We start from the raw sequence: 21849 nt of genomic DNA on the forward strand, positions 1-21849 counted from the left end.
ATATTACTAATCCAGTTTTATTCTCAAAATGTTTTATTTCATAGGAAATGAGATAAATATATATATTATTATATAAAAAAACTCTGAAATGCAAGTAAAATACTGTAAACATGCTTATATATTCATTACAGTGTAAAATGACTAGGAGGTTTTCTTGCGTAAGGGAATTTACATCAGAGAGTCAAGCGAAAGTCTGAGAGGTAGTTTGCATAAAAATAACATTAACCCTTAAGGTTTATTATTAATTATATTGCTGTGCGTAATATGCAAAATACATGGAGTTCATGTGTAAAAAGCCAAGTCATGGATCATTCCATGTGAACACATGGTGAATTTTGGTACAAATCGTATTGCATTGTTACCAAACTACACTCCGATTAAGACAATGCAGATTGAGTTTTTCAGACTCTCAAACCTACTTCACGCTTCATAATGCGTGGTGTCGTCTTTGGGGTTGAACGAGACTGACTAACGGTATTTTGAGACGACGGAGCCTTAGTGCAATAACTCCGCTTGTTCCAGTCGAAGTTTGAGTAACAATGAGAATTTTTAATAAATTTGCATATTTTATCAAGAATACTTGAATAAAGCATTGGGTTCAAAGCACTATTAATAGGAATCAAGACTATTCCTGCAACAGCGTATACTTCGGGGTAAATATGGACCCCTGATAGGTAGATAAAACCTATTATACAAATTGGTATCCAACAAAGAAAATCAGATAATAAAAGACGAGTTACTCGTTTCTGCAGTTTGCAACGTGGGATTTCAGATCCCAACTTTTTTGCATTTCTAATCGATATTCTAATTATTAAACCGTACAATATAAACATAATTATAAATGCAGAAAAATTGTACACCAGAAAAAATATGGAATATTCCCAAGCAATTTCGTCCCTTGACGCAAACAGGCGGGGTAAACAAACACTGTTTTGACTATAAAATCCAAGCCAATGAATAGGATCAGACTGAGGGCAAATTATGCCATGGATTTCTTGAATGCCCGAAATTGTGCTGGCGTCCAAAGAAAAAGTGAATATGTTTGTAAAGTTATTTCGTTCAGAATATGTGATAATTTTTTGGGATACGTTTCTCAACGTTCGTATATCTACAACTTCTTCATCGTACAACGGACATGAAGTTACACCGTCAGTGGTAAAATGTAATCTGATAGTAGGTATTAAGGGCAGGGTACCAAATATAATTGCAAGAACCCAAGAAAATGCTATTGATAACTTTATAAATTTATCAGTTTTTGTTGAGTAGGATATCACAAACGGTTTAAAAATTGAGTAAAATCGAAAAATGGCCATCGTAGTCATCATGGTAACAGACGCTTCGCTCGATATTAAAGCCAATGCACCAATTGCTGAACAAGTATCGCTGTATCTCCAGAGTAAGTCTTCATATCCATACCTTCCGGAAAATCTAGTTCCCTGGATTGCGATGATCAACAAGTACACCGACATGATTAGATCAGATATTGATAAATTTAATAGTTGAGAATGATGCCCACGCTCGATCGTATTCAACTTCTTCACTTTTCCCGCCAAAGTATACAATGTGAACATTATAACAGAAGCATTGCCAGTTAGACCCAGTACTGCTAAAATCCATACAATGTATCGCAATGAAGTAGACACTACCATTTCCTTCTCAGAACTAAATGTAGGAATATCATCTTCACATTCGTCCATTTTATAATAATCGCACTTGTGATCCCATCTATTCTTCTTAAATTTTCTATACATTTCTGCCGAGCTGTTTGTTGTCATGTTATTTCGTATCTTCCGTATCATTTTGCATCGCTGCAAGGGTAGTTCATCAGTTCCATCTTCACAATTGATGATTCCGTCACATACCTAAATTGTATTATTGGGTTTTGTAAGTAACGCATTTTATTGTAATATTTTTTGGACACGAATATAATCGTTAACAAGTTTCAGTACTTAAATAATGCCGAGGCCACTAGAAAGCTGTCACTGTTACTTTTTAAAATCTTTACTGGGTTATATGAAAAGCGATATCTCATAAAATTTTGCAATACCATAGAATATTCCGCCACCACCTGTCCGTCATCTTTCCGACAAATCAGCGCGGACTGCTCATCTGTGACGGTGGGACTTGATTTGCAGTTTTGATTTGAAGCTTTTGAATAATCAAGTAACGGATTTCCGCTCATGTCGCATAAGCTACTGTCACTGCGATCAGTCACCAAACCTCCGTGTTCATATGTTTAAGCATTTCTCTCTTGTTATACCAATATCAATACTAACTAGAGGTTACCTGGGATTTTGATATGCTTATGAGGTTTTTGCTTGGGCAATAAAATCTGTCAAAACAGTTGAATTCTTCTTCTTTGATTAGCGTTTTGTTACATGAAGTCAAATTCTGGCTGTCCCATTTACCAACACAAATTAGTGAATCGTGTAAACATGTAACTTCAATGCCACTGCTGCAGTAATCTGGCATCATGTCGGACAGTCCTTTGCAGTTATCATCGCACTCGTCCGCTTTCCCGTCGCACTCTGGTATATTGTCGCACAGAGTTGCCTTTATAGTTTCAACTGTATGGTCTTCAGAGGTTTTGTTGCAGAGTATTGTATCATACTGAAATAGGAATAATATCTAAATATAACAGTATTGGCTGTAACGTTATAGTTAGTCAGGGTTAGATTCAGTGGATGCAAAATGAAAAAAAAAAAGGGTTATTTTTTACATCAAACTTAAAAATAACAGATTCCCTCATTTCAGAAAACTCTGCCGAACTAAAAGTACTGTTTTGCTGTCTAAAACAACCTTCTCAATGATTTTCTATTTTGCTCAAAAATGATTAGAATAACAAAATTTACTTGATAAATCCATTCAGTGATTAAACCGCCAGTAATTGAGGCCTAACCAAAACTATAATAAAACGGCTACCACATATCATTAAAGATATTTTTATAAATCGTCACTCTCATTGCGTCATAATTGGTCATTGTTTTATAATTGTTAGCAATCATTGTCTAGTGAGAATCAAAGTCTTATAATAGAAATTCATCTTGTGAGAAAGAAGAGAATGCTATCTTATTCTAAGTTTTTTTTCATAACATGATATTCGCTTGCTGAATACGAGAAATATACTTTGGTTTGTTCTGTAATAGCTCTACACCAGAAGAGAGATTGGCAAGAACATGAAAATAACCATTTTCAGTTAGAATTTACTTGTATTCAAAATATAGTTACCTTTGGTTTGCAATACTTTTCATCTAAACCATTTTTACAGTCTGCCTTGCCATCGCATATTTTGGTTCTGTCTATGCACTTCCCGTCTCCGCAATAGATATCGCCTGTGGATGTTAAAATGTATACAAATTGTGTATTTCACTACATAAATTTATAATATATGAAGCAGAGTTGCAATTCAATTCAATTATGGTGAAATCTATTAATTTTCGAATGCTCGCGCAGTCCAATGAGGATATATATACAATGAGTGAAAACTTCCAAATATTTGCTCATTAATCCATTGTACCCTGCATTTTTACGTCGTCCAGCTAAATGGTTCGTTGCATATGAAGAAAACACATCGTTCGCTGCAAAAAATCCCTTGTTTAAGCTGGGTCGAGTGCGAAATTGGCCGTATTGAGGCTTTTAATTTTTCGATTCGTGTTCGGTTTTGGGTTTCGAAGTATGGTACGTTGAAAGCATACTAACTATAAGCATATGCATATTGGGAATACATATCTATTAGGCAGAAAACGTAGCTACAGAACAGAATATGAATCAGTCGCCACGTGGGGTGCGGTTATTGCTGTATTTATTCATTGATATAACATGGGACTTACGTATTTATCCAGGGGAAGAGGAAATCCGATAAAGCCGAAAGCCTAATAAATGGCGAACCACGGCCTCTGCAAATAGCTCTGTGCTCCATATAAACCCCCAGGCTGCCTGGACTTTGTGAGCTATTCGTATACTTATTAAAAATACTGATTTTAACTATAAATTACTCTGGGATATCTTGCCATTGAAATTTAAAGTTTGCCATTTTCATGTCTTGTGAATTTACACAAAAAAGTTTGTTTTTATTTTATTATTTAGAGCAGTGGTTCCCAAACTTTTTTGACCATCGCCCCCCTAAAGTAGTTTATGCAACTTCATCGCCCCCCTGCACTACAAAAAAATATACAGTCAGAAACGAATATATTACAGACCAAATAAGAAGACAAATAATAGTTTATGGTGTTTTTTTAATGAAATAGATGAGCTTGGTGTTCTTCAGCGAGTTATTTATTATATCTAAAATTACCCCGTTTACTGATGGAAAGGTAATTTCGTTGTTTTAATAGCAATAGTAGCACGGCTGAAAACCCCTTTTTCACCATGTAATAGATCGAAAATAAAAGAATCCAGGGTTCTACCACCTCAAAAACCGCCGTGTACTCTTGCCTTATAGCATTTCACTTTCTAAATTCACCCCATTTCACATTAAAATAATAAAAACAAAGTTAATTTTCCCAAACTTATAATAATGATTTTCGTACATCTCATTCATTCGTACAGCCTGATGACCTGCACCAAAATATTTCGGAAAAATTCATCCCTGAATCCTCATCCTATCACGGCCTCCAGTCCGATCACCATTCCACGATTAACCAGCCATTTGTTTTTGATTCATTGACTCGGATGTGGAAGAAGCCGTGACTGACTATCGGCTACGGCCCAGGGGTCGGCAAGTTTTATGTCGCTCGCAGGACAAAATTCAGGGTTGCTAGTCTTTTGCGGGTCGCATATATTTTTTGGAAGTTAAAAACGGAACAGCACGCAAAAACTGCGACAATTCGTGAACTCAACTCAGTCGTCTTATTAAAAAAATATTACAATGATATTTAATGTGACACTGTCTCGTTGCTGCATCACGCTGGATAGCTTTACGACGCCAAGATTGAAACATTTTCTAAATGGGCACCACCAAACCCACTTCTTTGCTTGTTCTTTGTAATGTTCATTTTCGAAAATAATGATTTGCACAAATATGTACTTCCAAACATCGAAGTGAATATTTTCGCATGATTTGTGAAATTTTGATAAATATTTTCTCTAAGAAGATACATTCTTACAAAAATTAAGCAGTGATGAATCTCTCGATTAGAATATGAATTTTATTTTCTTATTGCTTCGCAATATATTCGAATATTTACTGCGCTATTGAACCCCTGCACTCAGCATCAACTTTTCTGCGTGTTTTCATTTGTCTAATTATAATTACATTGTAGGCTCGTTAAACGATTGGCTGTTCACTAGATTGTTAGGATATAGTATAATTGAGTCTAAACGTGTCTCACGATAAATTCTGTTACGTAAAAAAATGTAATTTACTCCTCGAGCGTAGATTATAAACAAAAAATTTTCATCGTCAAAACCGCCGTTTGGATATTTCCCCGGGCATAGACTTCCTTGTTTACTTCGTGACATTGGCCAATCAGCAAGATGCAAAAAAAGTGAACAATGCCCCCTTTCGCATCCGCTCAGGCGCTCAGACACTCTCACTCAGACAGATTTTCAGGCGTGGTCGTGAACACTAACTCATTTTCGCATTTTTTAATTATATTCGTTAGTTTTTAGTTGTTTTTCGGAAATTTAAATATAAATCAAATAAGTCAATGATTACTTTGCCTTTCCATGAGTTTCAGTTTAAATACAGTCAAAGTCAAAGGTCCATTCAGTGAATCGTCCAGGGCCAGATTATTTTACTCCGGCCGTATTTTGCCGACCACTGGGATACGCAAACTACCTTACCTTACTGCGAAGACGAGACCAGAAATCCATTCGCGTGTGAATATCGCCCACATGATTCAAGCCTGCCAATGCACACAGAGTACAGAATTAAGTGCGCCGAACATAAAACAGGTTTCGCGAAATCGCCCCCCTATCGCCCCCTTAGACTTTTTCGCCCCCCTCTGTATCGTTTTCGCCCACTGGGGGGCGATATCGCCCACTTTGGGAATCACTGATTTAGAGTACATTTCGTTATCAATTATGATTTTTGCATGTATATTATTTAATTTTAACGATCCTTCATATAGTCATATATATAGATACTGTTGATTTGAATGCAATTATACTTATGTAATCAATAGTGAGTGTAGATTATAAGCGACTTAACACTTATGATGAGGCTCTACAAGAAGCCTATAACGTGTTGGGCGGTGACACTTCGCGCTATTAACTTCCCCTGATGTATATAACCTGCCAGGTTTCTCGATAATTAACAACTCCACAACTTTGAATATGAACGAAATGTAATGCAGTCGATAAAATACCAGTCTACATGCACAAGTACGATATAGACGAATAAATAAACGACGAAATTGTGTGATGATAAGAACAAATAATTCCAGTATTGTAGAGACACAAACGATCACAGTATTGTAGAATGTAGACGTCCAAATAAAGTTATGTTGAGGTTGAGGTTGAGGGTTGCTAAAGTTTACGACCAACCCAACAGGCAGGTTTATAACATACTTAATTCTAAAGATGCAAACAATAGCAACATTACAATATGAAAACAAATCAAACCCTATTATTTAACTTAAAGACAAGCGAATAAATCCGCTCATTACGGCATATGAATTAGCATTACTAACAGACTAACCGGCAAACTCTTAGCACAAATAAATTGTAAACAGCCGACTGGCAATGATTTGAAATAATAAACAAACACAAAAACGAGAGAAAAGAAAAATCGATAAAAGACTTTGTTCCCGCCGACAGGCCTATTCCTACCCACGAACAGATGGTGCAATCGCCTTGAAGGGAGTAGTTTATTAGCGGTCATTCGACAAAAGTGCAATGACCGATTTCTCTCGAAATAACCCCGGGTCAAATATATGCAAAATAAAACAAAGAAACTTTGTCTGTAACATTCCCGGCCTCAAAATAACGAATTGAACAAAAGTTATTTTCAAACATTTAAACAAAATACAGACAAGTTTCTTTCCCATCACTAGTTAACATTTGGTGCAATTCGAAACGAAATGTGTAAATCAAAATATGTACAAATCAAGGTGATTCTAAGTAACATAGCTTCCTTATGTCCCGAATGTAAGTCGACTTTGCTGTTCTAACGCGAACTCGACGAACATTTCCATATTTGTCTGGATAAACCTCTTCCACAAGAGCTTTAGGCCAAGACCCACGAGGAGAGTTCTCGTCCATAACCAGCACTAAATCTCCAACAGCAAAATTCCTCTTTTGTTGTTGCCATTTTTGACGAGTCTGTAGTATTTGCAAATACTCCTTCACCCAACGATTCCAAAATTGATCTGCCATCCACTGAACCAACTTCCATGATTTTCTGTATCCATCAGCCTTGAGAAATATATCAGATGGATATGAAGGATCTAGACGTCCAGTCAGTAACATTCCAGGTGTTAACGCTTTCAAATCCTTAGGGTCATCTCCAACGGCTGTGATTGGTCGGTTATTCAGTATCCTTTCTACTTGTGTCAGGAATGTGTAGAAAGATGCCTCCGTCAGCTGCCGTTCCCCAACAAGAGCAGTTAACACTTTTCTGACAGAGCGTATCATGCGTTCCCAACAACCGCCCCAATGACTGGCAGCAGGAGGGTTAAAATTCCACTTTATTTCTCTTTGGCTGAGACTCTGATGAACCGACTCGTTCCATCTTTGCACACCCTCCTTCAGATATTTGTTAGATGCAGTAAAATTTGTACCATTGTCAGAAAACACTTCCAAAGGCAAACCCCGTCTTGCAGTAAAACGATCAAAGGCCTCAAGAAATGCTGATGCGTCCAAAGAATTGACAACTTCAATATGGAGAGCTCTAGTAGCCATGCAGGTGAATATAGCAGCCCATCTTTTGACTTCACTCCGGCCAGACTTGATCAATACCGGTCCCATCAAATCTACTCCTGTACTTGCAAAAGGAGAATTTCCTGGTGTTACTCTAACTTCTGGTAATGGTGACATAATTTGTGTTCCAGACTTAGAATGCATCATTTTACACTTCAGACATCTTCGTATTCGATTTCTGATTGCAGAATGCCCTTTGATTATCCAAAACTTTTCCCTGATCACAGACAAAATGTGCAATACACCACTGTGTCCTTCTTGATGATGATAATGGTCGATTATCAAGTCTGTAACATGATGATGATATGGTAAAATCAGTTGATGCTTCGATTCTCGAGATAAACTTGAGCGCTGAAGTCTTCCACCAACGCAAATTACTCCATCGATCAAGCATGGTGTCAAACTCTTCAAACTTGATGATTTAGTCAGTTTCACATCTTCACTAGAAAATGCTTCATCTTGTACAAGTCGAATGACATTAGTTGATGCCATCTTGAGTTCATCAACACTCAATCCAATTTGATGAAATTTAGGTTTATCCTTCTTACCATACTTCCACAGAAAACATTTCTTGAAGCGACACAACCAGGCAACACTTCTACATAGCTTCGTCCATGATGAATATCTTTCCAAGATTTTGAATAGAGCTGGCTTCGATTTTCCAGTTGTTGCACACACTTGACGTGTCGATTTTGTTTCTGGATCATTATCTGAAACCTGTGGTAATATCTTTGGTCTTTCAGGCCAGTTTTCCTCCGAATCACAAAGAAAGTTTGGTCCCTGAAACCACATGTTGCACTTGTTCAATTTGCTAGGCATTACTCCCCTCGAAGCAACGTCAGCTGGATTATCCTTCGTTCCCACATGACGCCACTGCGATGGCTCTGAAAGTTCATGAATGGTTGCAATTCGATTTGCAACAAAAACTTTAAATCGGGTTGATACATTATTGATGTACTGTAAAACAGACATTGAATCTGCCCAGTAGACGATCCTTTCAAATTTATATTCCAATTCCGATTGAATCATAGCACTTAGTTTTGCTGCAACCACCGCTGCGCACAGTTCTAATCGAGGAATTGATACCGCCTTCAAAGGAGTTACTCTAGATTTTCCTGCGACAAATTCACATTGAACTGCTCCAGAAGTGCTGACAACTCTTACGTAAGAAACTGCTCCAAGACCAGTTCCACTGGCATCACAAAAGGTATGCAACTGCATCTTGCATGATTCATACCTAGTTCCATGCAGCCATCTTGGTACCCTCACTTTTGCCAATTCAGATAATTGTCCAATCCAATTCTCCCATAGTTTAATTGCATCCATAGGAAGGTCATCATCCCAGCTGAGATCCTGGGCACACAAACGTTGCAATAACTTCTTCATTGGCAACAGGAATGGGCCCAGCATACCCAACGGATCAAAGACTTGACTCAGCATTGAGAGCAATCCCCTCCGAGTATGTGGTTTCTGCTGAATATCGACTTCAATTACAAAGGAATCTAGTGGAATATTCCACGACAGTCCGAGTACTTTCTGTGACGACACTTTGTCAAGGTTCAAGTTCTCTGATGAAACAGCTCTGTCAACTTCCGGTATAGAATTCATAACTTCAATGCTATTGCTAGAAAACTTCGAAAGATGGAAACCCCCATTTTCTAATAGACCGCAAACTTCTTTGATTCGTTTCAATGCAAGAGGAACAGTCGGCTCAGATCGTTCTAAGTCATCGACATAAAAACTCTTTCTAATAGCATTCAAGGTTTCTTCATCTTCATGGTTCGCATTATCTTCAGCTACTCGTTTTAAAGCGTAACATGCAACGCTTGGCGACCAATTTCCTCCAAAAAGATGAACGTTCATTTGATACTCAGCTACTGGTTGTTTGAGATCACCATCTGGCCACCATAAAAATCTCAATGCTTCACGATCTTCAGGTGTGACTAGAACCTGGTGATACATACTTTTGATATCAGCAACCACAGCAATCTTCTCTTGTCGAAATCTTGACAGGACACCAATTAGCGAATTAGTTTGAGAAGGTCCACATAGAATATTGTCATTAAGAGACGTGTCTTGGTATCTAGCAGAAGCATCAAAAACAATCCGAAACTTTCCTCCTGTGCAGTGATGAGGAAGATACCACGTCTTTTTGGTGTGTTCCAGCTTGTTATCCGAAATTCTGCTTGCATGACCATTCGATATGTATTCTTCCATTTTCTTCTTATATTTATCATGCAATTCTGGATCACGAAGCAATCTTTTCTTCAAATTGTTGAGACGTGACTCAGCAATTTTTATGTTATTTGGCAATTCTGCGTCTTTACTTTTCCACGGAATGCTCACTTGATAATGACCATCCACTTTACAGATAGTATTTGCCATAATTGATAATGCAGCCTTATCTTCTATTGAAGGAGCAGTATCGTATGCATTGCAACCTGAAAACTCCGTTTCAAACGCTTTCTCCATTTGCTCATGTAGCCTCTCATTGTTCAAAGAAATCCATGAAACGTTGTCAACATGAGATTCATCACACTGATTGTAAGTATCATCAGGACCGAACAACGCCCAGCCTAGAGCCGTTCTTGCGGCATATGGTTGACCCTTTTTCCCGCGTCTCATTCCAGAAATTACATGCGCCTCTGGAGCATCCACGCCTACCAAAATCTCAACTTTGGCATTTTCCAGCGTTGGAAAATTCAAGTCCTGAATGTGATTGCATCTTAACGAATCAGCATTCGAAGGAATGTTAATCTCCAGATCGGATGGAAGTCTATCCAGAACTCTGACGCCTTTGATGTGAATTGAATGCACTTCACGCAATCCACGGATATTCAATGATACTCGAGCACTGTCAGTCTTAACGACACCACCCAAGGTTTTCAAAACAATTTCATCTTTGATACCTTTTATGCCAAGCCTCTTCATCAAATCATTTGTACATAGCGATACATCAGAACCATCATCTAGAAAGGCATACGTGTCGCAAGATCGGCCATCCGATCCCCAACATCTAACTGGTACTACCTTCCTACGAATATGTGATGCTGTCTCCCTTGATGAACAAAATGATGATGAAACATGAGCCCCAGTCTCTTCAGCTGGTTCAGACCCGGCCTCCTTCGATGATGAATAACTACTGACTTCATGTTTCTCAGACTGAGTGTCGTCAGTTGAGTTACGCAAGTCAACTTTAGAGTTTGTTTGTCCATTTTTTGAATGCTTAAAGTGTAACAGTGTATGATGTTTTAGATCACAGCCTTCCACTCTACAGTGAATTTTCGATTGACACCGGCTTGTCCAGTGACCAGGAATCAAACAATTAAAACAGATATTCTTCTGTCGCACAAACCTGTGTCTGAATGAAACTTCTTTTTCTTTGAATTTTGCACAATTCCACAATCGATGACTACCGTCACACATCATGCACTTCAACTCATGACTTTTACGTTTTGGAATGTCCTTACTAGAGTTTTCTTCGGATATGAGAAAGGATGACACCTTGCGATTACTACGAGTACCTCCCAAGTCGTCAACTCTCTTCTTCCTTTGTGATTCACGAGCAAGTTTGCCAAATCCTGATCGATTGACATTTGACACAGATTCCATAAATGATAACAGTGTATCGAAGTTTACCAAATCTCCAGCATTATAACGATCGTTGGCCAAATTTGCAAATTTCCACATTTGCTGAGATGGAAACCTTTTGACAATTTTCCTTAGTACAGTTAAGTCATCCAAATTGGATCTAATACCGAATTGTGAAAATGTTATAAATGTACTTCTTGCTTGAGTAAGCAATTTATCCCAAGCTTCAATGTCATTAACTTTTATTGCGGGTCCCTCACACAACAAATTAAGATGTGTGTCAATAATTAAATGAGTTTGACCATAATTTTTATGAAGAATATTACGAGCCAAATTGTATCCCTCTTCTGATGGTAAATTTCCACATGATTTTATAGCTTCCTTTGCTTCACCAGTGCAATGAGATATTAGATAATTTAATTTTGTAGCAGTGTCCAGTTTGCATGATCCAATATAGTTATTGAATTCACGAACGAATTCAGGATATTTTAGTACGTTCCCGTCAAATACAGAAAGCTTAATCTGAGGTAATGTGAATCCCTGCTTGATTATATTTGCCACATCAGTCATGCCCGCCATCATCGCCCTGGTCAATTGCGCTACAGCATTCAGTGTCATGTTAGGCATTTCAGTAGCAAAAGGCTTGGCCACATCTGGCGCCCTCATGCCTGCCCTAACATCATCATACACGATATCATGCTTGGCAGATTTGAAATCAGGCTTAATCTCTGGCTTGACGTAATTAGGCAACAATAATTGCTCCACACTAATCTGTGGATCTAGTGGTTGCTCGCAATTATCAGGTAAAATAGGACTCACCAATATCTTCTGAGTCACAGGCACCTCATGCTCCGGGCTTGAGTAATGGATAGGTATGCCTGGATCCAACATGCAAATAGGCCGCTGTACAATTTCTTCCGCAGTAGAATGTTTATCCTGATCCGTATTTACAATTTTGAAAATACTCCTGTTACAATCCTCATTAAAATCTAATATTTCCGATTTATCATCATGTTTATTTATTATTTGTGCATCATGACTTGGCACAGAAAACAGTCCCTTCCCCCCTGGTGTCTTCACGTATTCCATCAATCTCTTCGGTGATAAGGTAGTAAAGGATTCCACATCTTCTTCTTCATCATCCCGCGTTGAGCCTTTGCTTGATCTTGCCGCGACGCTTTCCAATTCTATCTTCGCTTGTTCTGCTTCCGTTTCGGCATCCAATATACTTCGTTTGATTTGAAGTCTATGTTGGACACGTTTGCGCTCAAGTTCAAGTTCATGTTCGACACGTTTGCGCTCAAGTTCATGTTCGACACGTTCGCTCTCAAGCGCAGCTTCCTTCTTCGCCCGCTCCAACTTTAATTGCACTAAACGTAGATTACGCTCGGACATGGTTTGATCAGACTTCAACGACGATGTTCTAGATGTCCGAGACGACGACATTTCGATAAATGCAGAGACGCTTAAATTTCCTTTCAATCGAAGATAGAGTTCACAGGATCGAAGTATCCACGAACGGCGAGTGTCACGAAGCCAATTTTTAGCAACAAATGTAGATTATAAGCGACTTAACACTTATGATGAGGCTCTACAAGAAGCCTATAACGTGTTGGGCGGTGACACTTCGCGCTATTAACTTCCCCTGATGTATATAACCTGCCAGGTTTCTCGATAATTAACAACTCCACAACTTTGAATATGAACGAAATGTAATGCAGTCGATAAAATACCAGTCTACATGCACAAGTACGATATAGACGAATAAATAAACGACGAAATTGTGTGATGATAAGAACAAATAATTCCAGTATTGTAGAGACACAAACGATCACAGTATTGTAGAATGTAGACGTCCAAATAAAGTTATGTTGAGGTTGAGGTTGAGGGTTGCTAAAGTTTACGACCAACCCAACAGGCAGGTTTATAACATACTTAATTCTAAAGATGCAAACAATAGCAACATTACAATATGAAAACAAATCAAACCCTATTATTTAACTTAAAGACAAGCGAATAAATCCGCTCATTACGGCATATGAATTAGCATTACTAACAGACTAACCGGCAAACTCTTAGCACAAATAAATTGTAAACAGCCGACTGGCAATGATTTGAAATAATAAACAAACACAAAAACGAGAGAAAAGAAAAATCGATAAAAGACTTTGTTCCCGCCGACAGGCCTATTCCTACCCACGAACAGATGGTGCAATCGCCTTGAAGGGAGTAGTTTATTAGCGGTCATTCGACAAAAGTGCAATGACCGATTTCTCTCGAAATAACCCCGGGTCAAATATATGCAAAATAAAACAAAGAAACTTTGTCTGTAACAGTGAGATATAGAATTTGAACAAGGGTCGCAACCAGGATTTTTCCAACGGAGTGGGGGGCATACGGTGAAATTAAAACAGTGCGCCAAAAGTTCAATTCACGACGGCGTGAGGCGTGTAATAAATTAAAAACAATGCGTCGTTCACAGCGAAATTCCACAGTCACGTGTAGCTCGCCTCTGTTTTCTTGACGGTGTTTGGTGAATATATACAAAAACACGCTCGCGTGTAGCGCCGATCGAATCATGAAATGTGGAAATTTTACTTGGAATTTAATGCTAACAAAGTTGATTTTTTATTGTCATTTATTGATTATTTACATGCGCCGTGATTAGTGGTGGGCAAACCGTATTTTTTTTATATAAAATTATTCGAATATTTTAACGAACATCGGCGAAGATGTTAAAGACAACTATTAAGGAATGTATTCACAACAAAAATTAATTTTATTCTGATTTTTATCTTCTGTGTTGGATTTGTATCACAGTTACGGTCCCAATTTTGAGCAAACAATATTATCATTACTGACCCCGGGATGCGATATTTGTGAAGCTGATAGTTGACATTTTTATGTTTTAATTTTATATCGTTTCCGTGTTACTTTCATATTAAATAATAATTAAAAAACTCCGCAAATTGGTAATCTCTAGAATACTTAGTGTTAAGTATTCACGTAACTCAGCTTTGGTTTAAAACACTGATATATACTTAACACGTAAATAAATCAGCAATAATGGCATTTCTACGTGGTCAAAATATTATTTCTCCGCAACATCTCGGGAAATTTGCATAGAATACATTATTTACATGCCTTGCTTATCTGATTCAACGTTTCTAAATTTACAAAAACGATGTTGACGCGATTTACGCAAAATTAGAAATTGAAAAATATGATGGCGCAAAAATGACACAAAATGAAAAATTCTCACATTCGTCGTTTCTGTCTGTTGGCGATAGCCGTCGGTAAATTTTACGTAACTCGTTGTAAATTTATGTTAATAAATTCTATTTTGCTTTTCAATGCGCCCTGCTTTGCGTTAAAATAAAAGAAATCGGGAAGAGAATGTCCTGACCTGAAATTAGCTCATAACCCTTCTTTCATTTCGAACGGCCATAACGGCGGTTACATACGCGTTACTGAATAACAATCAACAATCACGCATTCTTATTTGTCATTATCAGTGCCAACCAAAAAAATAACATATCGTAAAGATAAAAAAGTATGGCGGTGTTAATTGCGCTGCGGTGATAATACGCAGAATAATATCGTTTTGACGAAACCATAATGCGCGACCGTAAAACGACGGTGCTGCTTTTTTGTGGAAGAAGTTTCGCATGAAAATTTTTTCTCAAACCAAAGGGTGGTTGGGTGGGGGTTGGTTGGTTAAGACCAGGGGTGGATTTAGCCCGTTCTATAGAACCGTCTCACGGAATTTAATGAGATCAGCGAATCGGTCAGCATTACTAAAAAACATGTAACAGAACCGGCCGAAATCTATGACTTTTGTGATGGAACCAGCTGACAAAAAATTTGAATCCCACCACTCGTTACGAGTTACGACCCATGTAAAGGGGGACGTGGGGCTTTGTATTCATTGATATAGGATGGGGTTAACATATTTACTCATGTGGAGAGGAAAGCCGATAAGCCGATTCCCTGCTATTCTTCTAATTTTTGTCTTCGTTTTTATTGTCAAGATATCCCAGACTGCCAGAGTGATTTGAAATCGGAGAGCCCTGGGGCTTCGTATGGAGCGCCCCATAAACTATGATTGCGAGAAGCTGTGGTTCGCCATATATTTAGGACTTCTTATCCCTTTCCTTTCCCATGGATAAATATGTACCTAAATCCCATGTTATAATCAGAAATAACGGCACTTGACTTCCTATTCTGTGCTATAGCTAATAGATATGCATTCCCAATAAGCATATGCTTATAGTTAGTATGCTTTCAACGTACCATACTTCGAAACCCAAAACCGAACACGAATCGAAAAATTAAAAGCCTCAATACGGCCAATTTCGCAACCGGCGCGGCCGAAGCAAGGGATTTTTGCAGCGAGCGATATGCTTTATCCATATGCAACGAACCATTTAGCTGGACGACGTAAAAAATGCAGGGTACAATGGATTAATGAGCAAATATTTGGAAGTTTCCACTCATTGTACATATGCTCATTGCGCAGTCTTACCAGTGCCTTTTCCACACATTGAGACCGGATCGACTTCTGAGTCATACAATACCGCACACATGGTTGAATCTACTTCCATATTCTCCTCACATAAACATTCATCAGATAGGTCTTGGCAATTCACGATACCGTCACACACTTGCTTTGCTAGGATCACCTGCAAACACGAGACTATTTTCTTGTATTGACTCGCACTCATATTTGTTTGAATTGAGGCTCGATTTGAGTACTTACATTATTTCGGTCCAAACAGTAAAAGCATGAGTCCACACCAGTTTTGAGAGTGCCATTATTTTCATAGCAACCATCAGGTATTTTTGAAAGAACGTCTGTAAACAGATGAGTTATATTTTTTGTAATATAAATTCATATGTATATATACAACTACAAAATTGAATTCCAATACAATTCAGTGTAAAATGGTGACTAATGCAGTGGTGCAGGCGACACAGAAGTTAATTTTCCATGAGGCTATTTTAGTTTGGTAAATTCGCCAAAATAACTTCCACCGACAGTAACAGTAATGTAGAACAAAATGGCCGGTCAATTCTCTAACCCGCGGCTTCTCTTTTCCCGAGAAGGCTATGCCCATACATCTCTCCAAAAAGTTATTCGTCATTACAAAATTGGTAGCGCCGTAGATAGCTATTTGGCACTGTTTGAAAGTTTCGAAAATATTATTGCGCTATAATGATGCCATACAGAGAGCTCCAATTATCTGATTCTGTATAAGATAAAAGCAATATGACTTGGAGAATATGTAAGTGCTGTCTCCTTTACTGATATAAAGCTTGATTAACTTCCTAAAGAGGAAAGAAATCATTTTGCTGAATCACCATGAGAAATTGCGAGATTCTCAATATTTAATCAGAAGAACTTGGACCGTGAAAACAAACAGTCCGCGAATAATATTATTCCATTTAATCCCCGCCACCTGCCAAACGCGTGGTCGAATTTCTCTCTTTTTATCAAAATACTATTTAACATTGTAATTCCACTTCTTAAACTTGACATAGGGGTAGGAACAACATTACACGAGGTCTAAGTTATTTTATTACATATATGCCGTTTATATTGCTAATTTTCCAACTCAAAAATTGAAAAGGAATTTCAAATACAACAATTTGTTTACGCCACATCATGTGAAATCGGACAATCATACATAATTTATTAGTCGATATTTCTTAAGTGTTGTGTCATGTCGTGTGTTGATTTTTAGTTTTTACCAGCGTCTTTGGATGGCTTAGGTCTATCGTAATCTGATGCTTTACAGATATATAAACATAAATGAATATTCGGCGCTCCTGAAGTATGAATATCAATATGGAGGTAACTAATTTTGTTCGGCTACTTTACATCAAGTTGTGTAAAGGGACTGGAACCTATGGGCAGGGGGATATTCACTTGGCTAACACAGACAGTTCCCGAGCTCGTAATAGAACTAAAATAAGAAAAATCGAAATAAAATTATGGCCTAACCCTATAACCTGTTACTCATACTTCGGGAGTCCCGAATATTCCATATTATGTGTTACACTCCTTGCTAATAAATAGAACTAAGAAGACGGGAAAATGTAAAAATAAACGAACAAGAACAACTGCAAACAAGACGTGGCACTATCTTTTTGATAGGCCTACATCTCTCCTTAATATTAAATGTAAGATAATTCATGTCTAAAGATGAATTTCAAATGTTTGAGGAGGAATTTTTAACTTAGCAACTAATTGAAATATTTCCAACGGTCAGCCTACTTTTGGGCTTACCCTATATTTGCGTTAACTATATACCTGAAATATGTTGTTAAATCAAAATGGACTAATCATAAACAATTTAACCACTGGTAGTAGTGCCATAACACAAACATATTGTTATCGATGGTGAGATAACGGACTGGCCAGTTCGTTTTTCAATACAAGACAATCGCTTCACCCATGTCGTGAAATATTCAAAGAAGAAATAAATATGCATGAATGATAATATTGTGCATAAATATATTCAACTTACCTTCTATCGAATATACCGGTCCAGTCAAATAAAATACCATAATCAGCACAGTAACATGTATATCCATGTTGTGCACTTTCTATAAGTCTTGCGATGTGTCACGACTTGTACTGCCTGTCTTCTGGTTTAATTTTCCCTTTCAAGTCAATTTTTATTGACACAGCAACTCAGTGAAAAGAATATCCAATTGTATTATACATCAATCAATAGTCTAAAACATATAAGCTGCTATACAATAATATTACGGTATCGGCCCCACATTTCACGATACGGTCGAGATGTGAATGAAATCGGAAAAACAAATTTAAAGAATATATAAGTGTTATGTGGATATCGCGGTCTTTAAAAATCCTTTGAATTATGACATAAGCCGGAGGCTATCAAGTCAAATTATTCCTACTTTATGACGTTTCGTCGAATAATTGCCGAACGCCCCGTGGTCAATGTTTCGTCATACGTGACTACGATTCAGACAGGCTGTATAATTTTTTTCACCTTCTAGGCGATCATTTCTGTCGACGACATGCCAAAATTTTTTCAAACTTTTAAAGCCCCTTCTTCCTTGTCTATTTATACAATATCACATCTTAAATGTGGATTAGAACTTAGTCTGCTCAGCATGCGAAGTATCAAGGCATATCTCACTAATAGCGCATAATACGAACGCGAGACTCCAAACCAATCCAAATAAGCATTTAATCTACAACTATATTTGTCACGTACAATTGTATCGTATACTTGAAAACCTGAAAAATACTTCTCACAGCGGGTGAAATAACGTCTTCTGGTACGTAGAAAAGTTCGTGTTTTCAAGGTCTCCACACACATGCTTTTCATATTTAAGTGTCCGTGACGCTTTTCTAGAAAATGCTTTTATGGATGAGAACTTTGTTTATTTTCTTTTTGCGCGACGAACATCATTACGTGGTGACGAAAAAAGCCGGTCACCTAAAATTTTGGGCATTTTATTTGTACAATATTGTGATCATGATGGACAAAGATATTATTTTCCTTTAGAACCACGCCAAGCAAAATTGAGGTTTCATACATTTTGTCAAGGGAACTACAAAAGTCTTTTGCTTAAATTTATTGACGCTGTTACGGACAATGAACTAATTTATTTTTGACAGCCATGCAAATAATTTACAAAAAATTCCGACTAGAAAAAAAGGTACGAAACACTCAATTGCGACATCTTTTAATTTAAATGTGGCACAGGCAACTGTTTTGAGATTTTCTGTATTAGTGAAATTGTGGGGAGCTCTACCCCAATACCGCTCATGTTAATTTACATAAATATATAATCGTGTGAATATTCGTCACATTTATTAGTATTAATTGCATCACGATTTCTAAGATACAACTATTTTCACAGACAATCCTGCAATGTCTTGTCACGTTTATGGAATTTAACAATACACCTCGATTATATTATAGCATGAACATGATGTAATTATTGCAAATATATTTCTTGAAGTAACGACTAAAAACGATTTAAGATTTAACAACTCGTTCACCTATTACGTGCATTGATTTAACGTTAAAATCGGTGAAACATTCGAAAATTATCGTTCTAAAATTTCTATACTTAATTCTCGATATTGATATCTATATCTGATAATTAGCCTTAGATCGTGAAAAAAATATATTGTTATTATAGGATTGAAGTGAAGTAAAGTCGTAAATAACGCTGGATTTTGATGCACCAACAACGTCATATTTATAAAAATTGTCATAAGGTGACTTCCAAGAATGCGAGTGTCGTAAAGCAGCATTCTGTGCTGAAATTGGACGATCAGCAAAACCACATCGAAGTAATCGAACCGAGATTTTCCTTTCTTAAAAGATTATATAAATAATGCACATAAGCCGTGGTTTGCAACGCGCTATTTTCGACTCAATCTGTTTCATGTCATTCACAATCAAAAAAGATAAGTATATGCATTTCGTCTACAAGATGACTCAAATATATTTCATAGAAAATTATCGTTAAATAATTTCGAGAATCGAAAACGAAAAATCGTATTAGTTTGTTGATGTTTTCCATTGTTTTAATATGAATTGTAGAAAATAACGAGTAGTTCGTTGTATTCAACGGCTATAATTAACGAACAGAGCTTATGGACATCATATAGAATATTTTCTTACATTTGACTAATTTCATATACTTATCTTCGAATAAAATATACTAACGGGTATGTAGTCTTAATTAAAGCAAATACAAATTCTCTTTTACTAATCTGAAAAGAACCCTCATTAAATCCAGCACATTTCTGTGTAGATATTATATATATCAGGGGTGGCCAACCTTTCACATACCATGCGCCACGTTTTAAACATAATGTTTCAGATGCGCCGTAAATCTCTTGTATTCCCACGCCTAATGTCCGCTTCTTGTTGAAATTATATAAATTTATAATACACACACATATATACACACGTATATGTAGTTTTTACAATTTACAACTTCACATGAATAGAAATTAAGCAAGGAAGTATAATAAATAAAACTGATCAATTTTATTTAAGTACCGCCTTTATGAGACTTTTGCTGCTGTTTTACTTTCGCCAGTTTTTTTATTCTTGGAGTTAAGTTTGTTACTGAGAGGAGCAGTGCATTCTTCAGATTTAAATCTGTAAGTCTTGACTTCGCTTTGCTTTTGATTAGTTTCATGGCAGAAAATGTTTGTTCACATCTATATGTCGTTCCGAAACGACATATAAAACCCTGGGCAAATTTTCTCAGTTCTGGAACGCATTCTGTCTTATGAGCATTACGCAATAAAGCTGTTTTTAACAACGAAGAGAAAAAGGTACGATTAAGAAGTAAAGTTAGTCGTAATATTGTGACAATAGGCCTTTAGTATCAATATCTACTCTACTCTACCCTCGATCCTAATTGGCCTTTGCTAATCAGCTGTTTGGTCTAGCGTCGCGTGATTTTACTCCAGGCTCCTACGAGATTAGACTTGCGTCACAGCAAGCGATTTTACGCTTCGCTTTTGTTGACAACGGTCATTTGGAGTTTGGATGAAAAAGGTGGTATTTAGGGGTCATTTTCAGCATGTTGTGGGTTGATATATAATAAATTTTTTAGGCTTGGGCAATTCAACTGGTTGTTCAATGGTTATTGGGAGATATTTGGGAAGTCTGGGCAATGGAGAATCCATGTTTCAAGCTGATAAATGACGATTTTCTATTTTTCTAGAAGTTCTGAACTTTTTACTTCAGTAGGGCAAAAATAGTAAATTTTACTAATTTTTGCTAAAAGTCTAGAATGAATGTCATAAAGTCCGTCCAAAAGCTAACGTCGATAATCGCCTGTTGTAGATTTTAGGTGCAATCAAAAGTCACCATGTAAATCGCAAAAAAACGGCTTGGCGTGGAGAAGCCAAGTGCAATTAACAATTTTGGCATGAAAAGGTTTTAAAGATGCAATGCGCCACCTCTAATCATGCAATGCGCCACGTTTGGCGCATGCGCCATAGGTTGGCCACCCCTGATATATATGAAACATTTTATGAACGCTTTCGTCACCAGCTCACCGCCTTGGTTTCGATTACACATGTCAAATATGTGGACGGCATTGGGTTGGGACAACTCTAAAAAAATACCCTTTAACATTAAGAATTTTTTTTAATTGTGCTTTACCTCATTCGTAATATTATTCACTTTTAGTAAATCGATCAAGCATCGTACAATTCGTCTCAGTGGAACACATTAGATACATAGTTTGCTTCTTAGAAGTTATATGTAAATTTAAATAACGTAAATTAGAATGGTAGCTTGAATGTCATCGTTTATTAGTTTCAACAATTAAAATATTAACTTGGACTATTTTACTCGAGAGTGGAAAACGAACCACAAT

General features: G+C 37.2%; 1 protein-coding gene across 3 annotated transcripts; it reads right to left on the reverse strand.

The window, feature by feature from the left end:
- Positions 1-15: 15 nt before the first annotated feature.
- Positions 16-18417, reverse strand: LOC144422266 (lutropin-choriogonadotropic hormone receptor-like). 3 transcript variants are annotated; one of them, XM_078112268.1, is made up of 6 exons: positions 17982-18417; positions 16211-16305; positions 15977-16133; positions 3229-3332; positions 2287-2628; positions 16-1862 (listed from the first exon to the last, which is right to left on the reverse strand). In XM_078112268.1, the coding sequence occupies exons 1-6, from the start codon at positions 18046-18048 to the stop codon at positions 402-404; spliced, it is 2226 nt and encodes a 741-aa protein (XP_077968394.1). In that variant the 5' UTR covers positions 18049-18417; the 3' UTR covers positions 16-401. The 3 variants fall into 3 exon arrangements, with proteins under 3 accessions (XP_077968394.1, XP_077968397.1, XP_077968398.1); XM_078112271.1 differs by having other exon boundaries at positions 2287-2610; positions 17982-18308; XM_078112272.1 differs by lacking the exon at positions 17982-18417 and having other exon boundaries at positions 15977-16147; positions 16211-16262.
- Between the last annotated feature and the right edge of the window lie 3432 nt (positions 18418-21849).

The sequence above is a fragment of the Styela clava genome, chromosome 1 (assembly GCF_964204865.1).
Source record: "Styela clava chromosome 1, kaStyClav1.hap1.2, whole genome shotgun sequence".
Taxonomy (NCBI): domain Eukaryota; kingdom Metazoa; phylum Chordata; class Ascidiacea; order Stolidobranchia; family Styelidae; genus Styela; species Styela clava.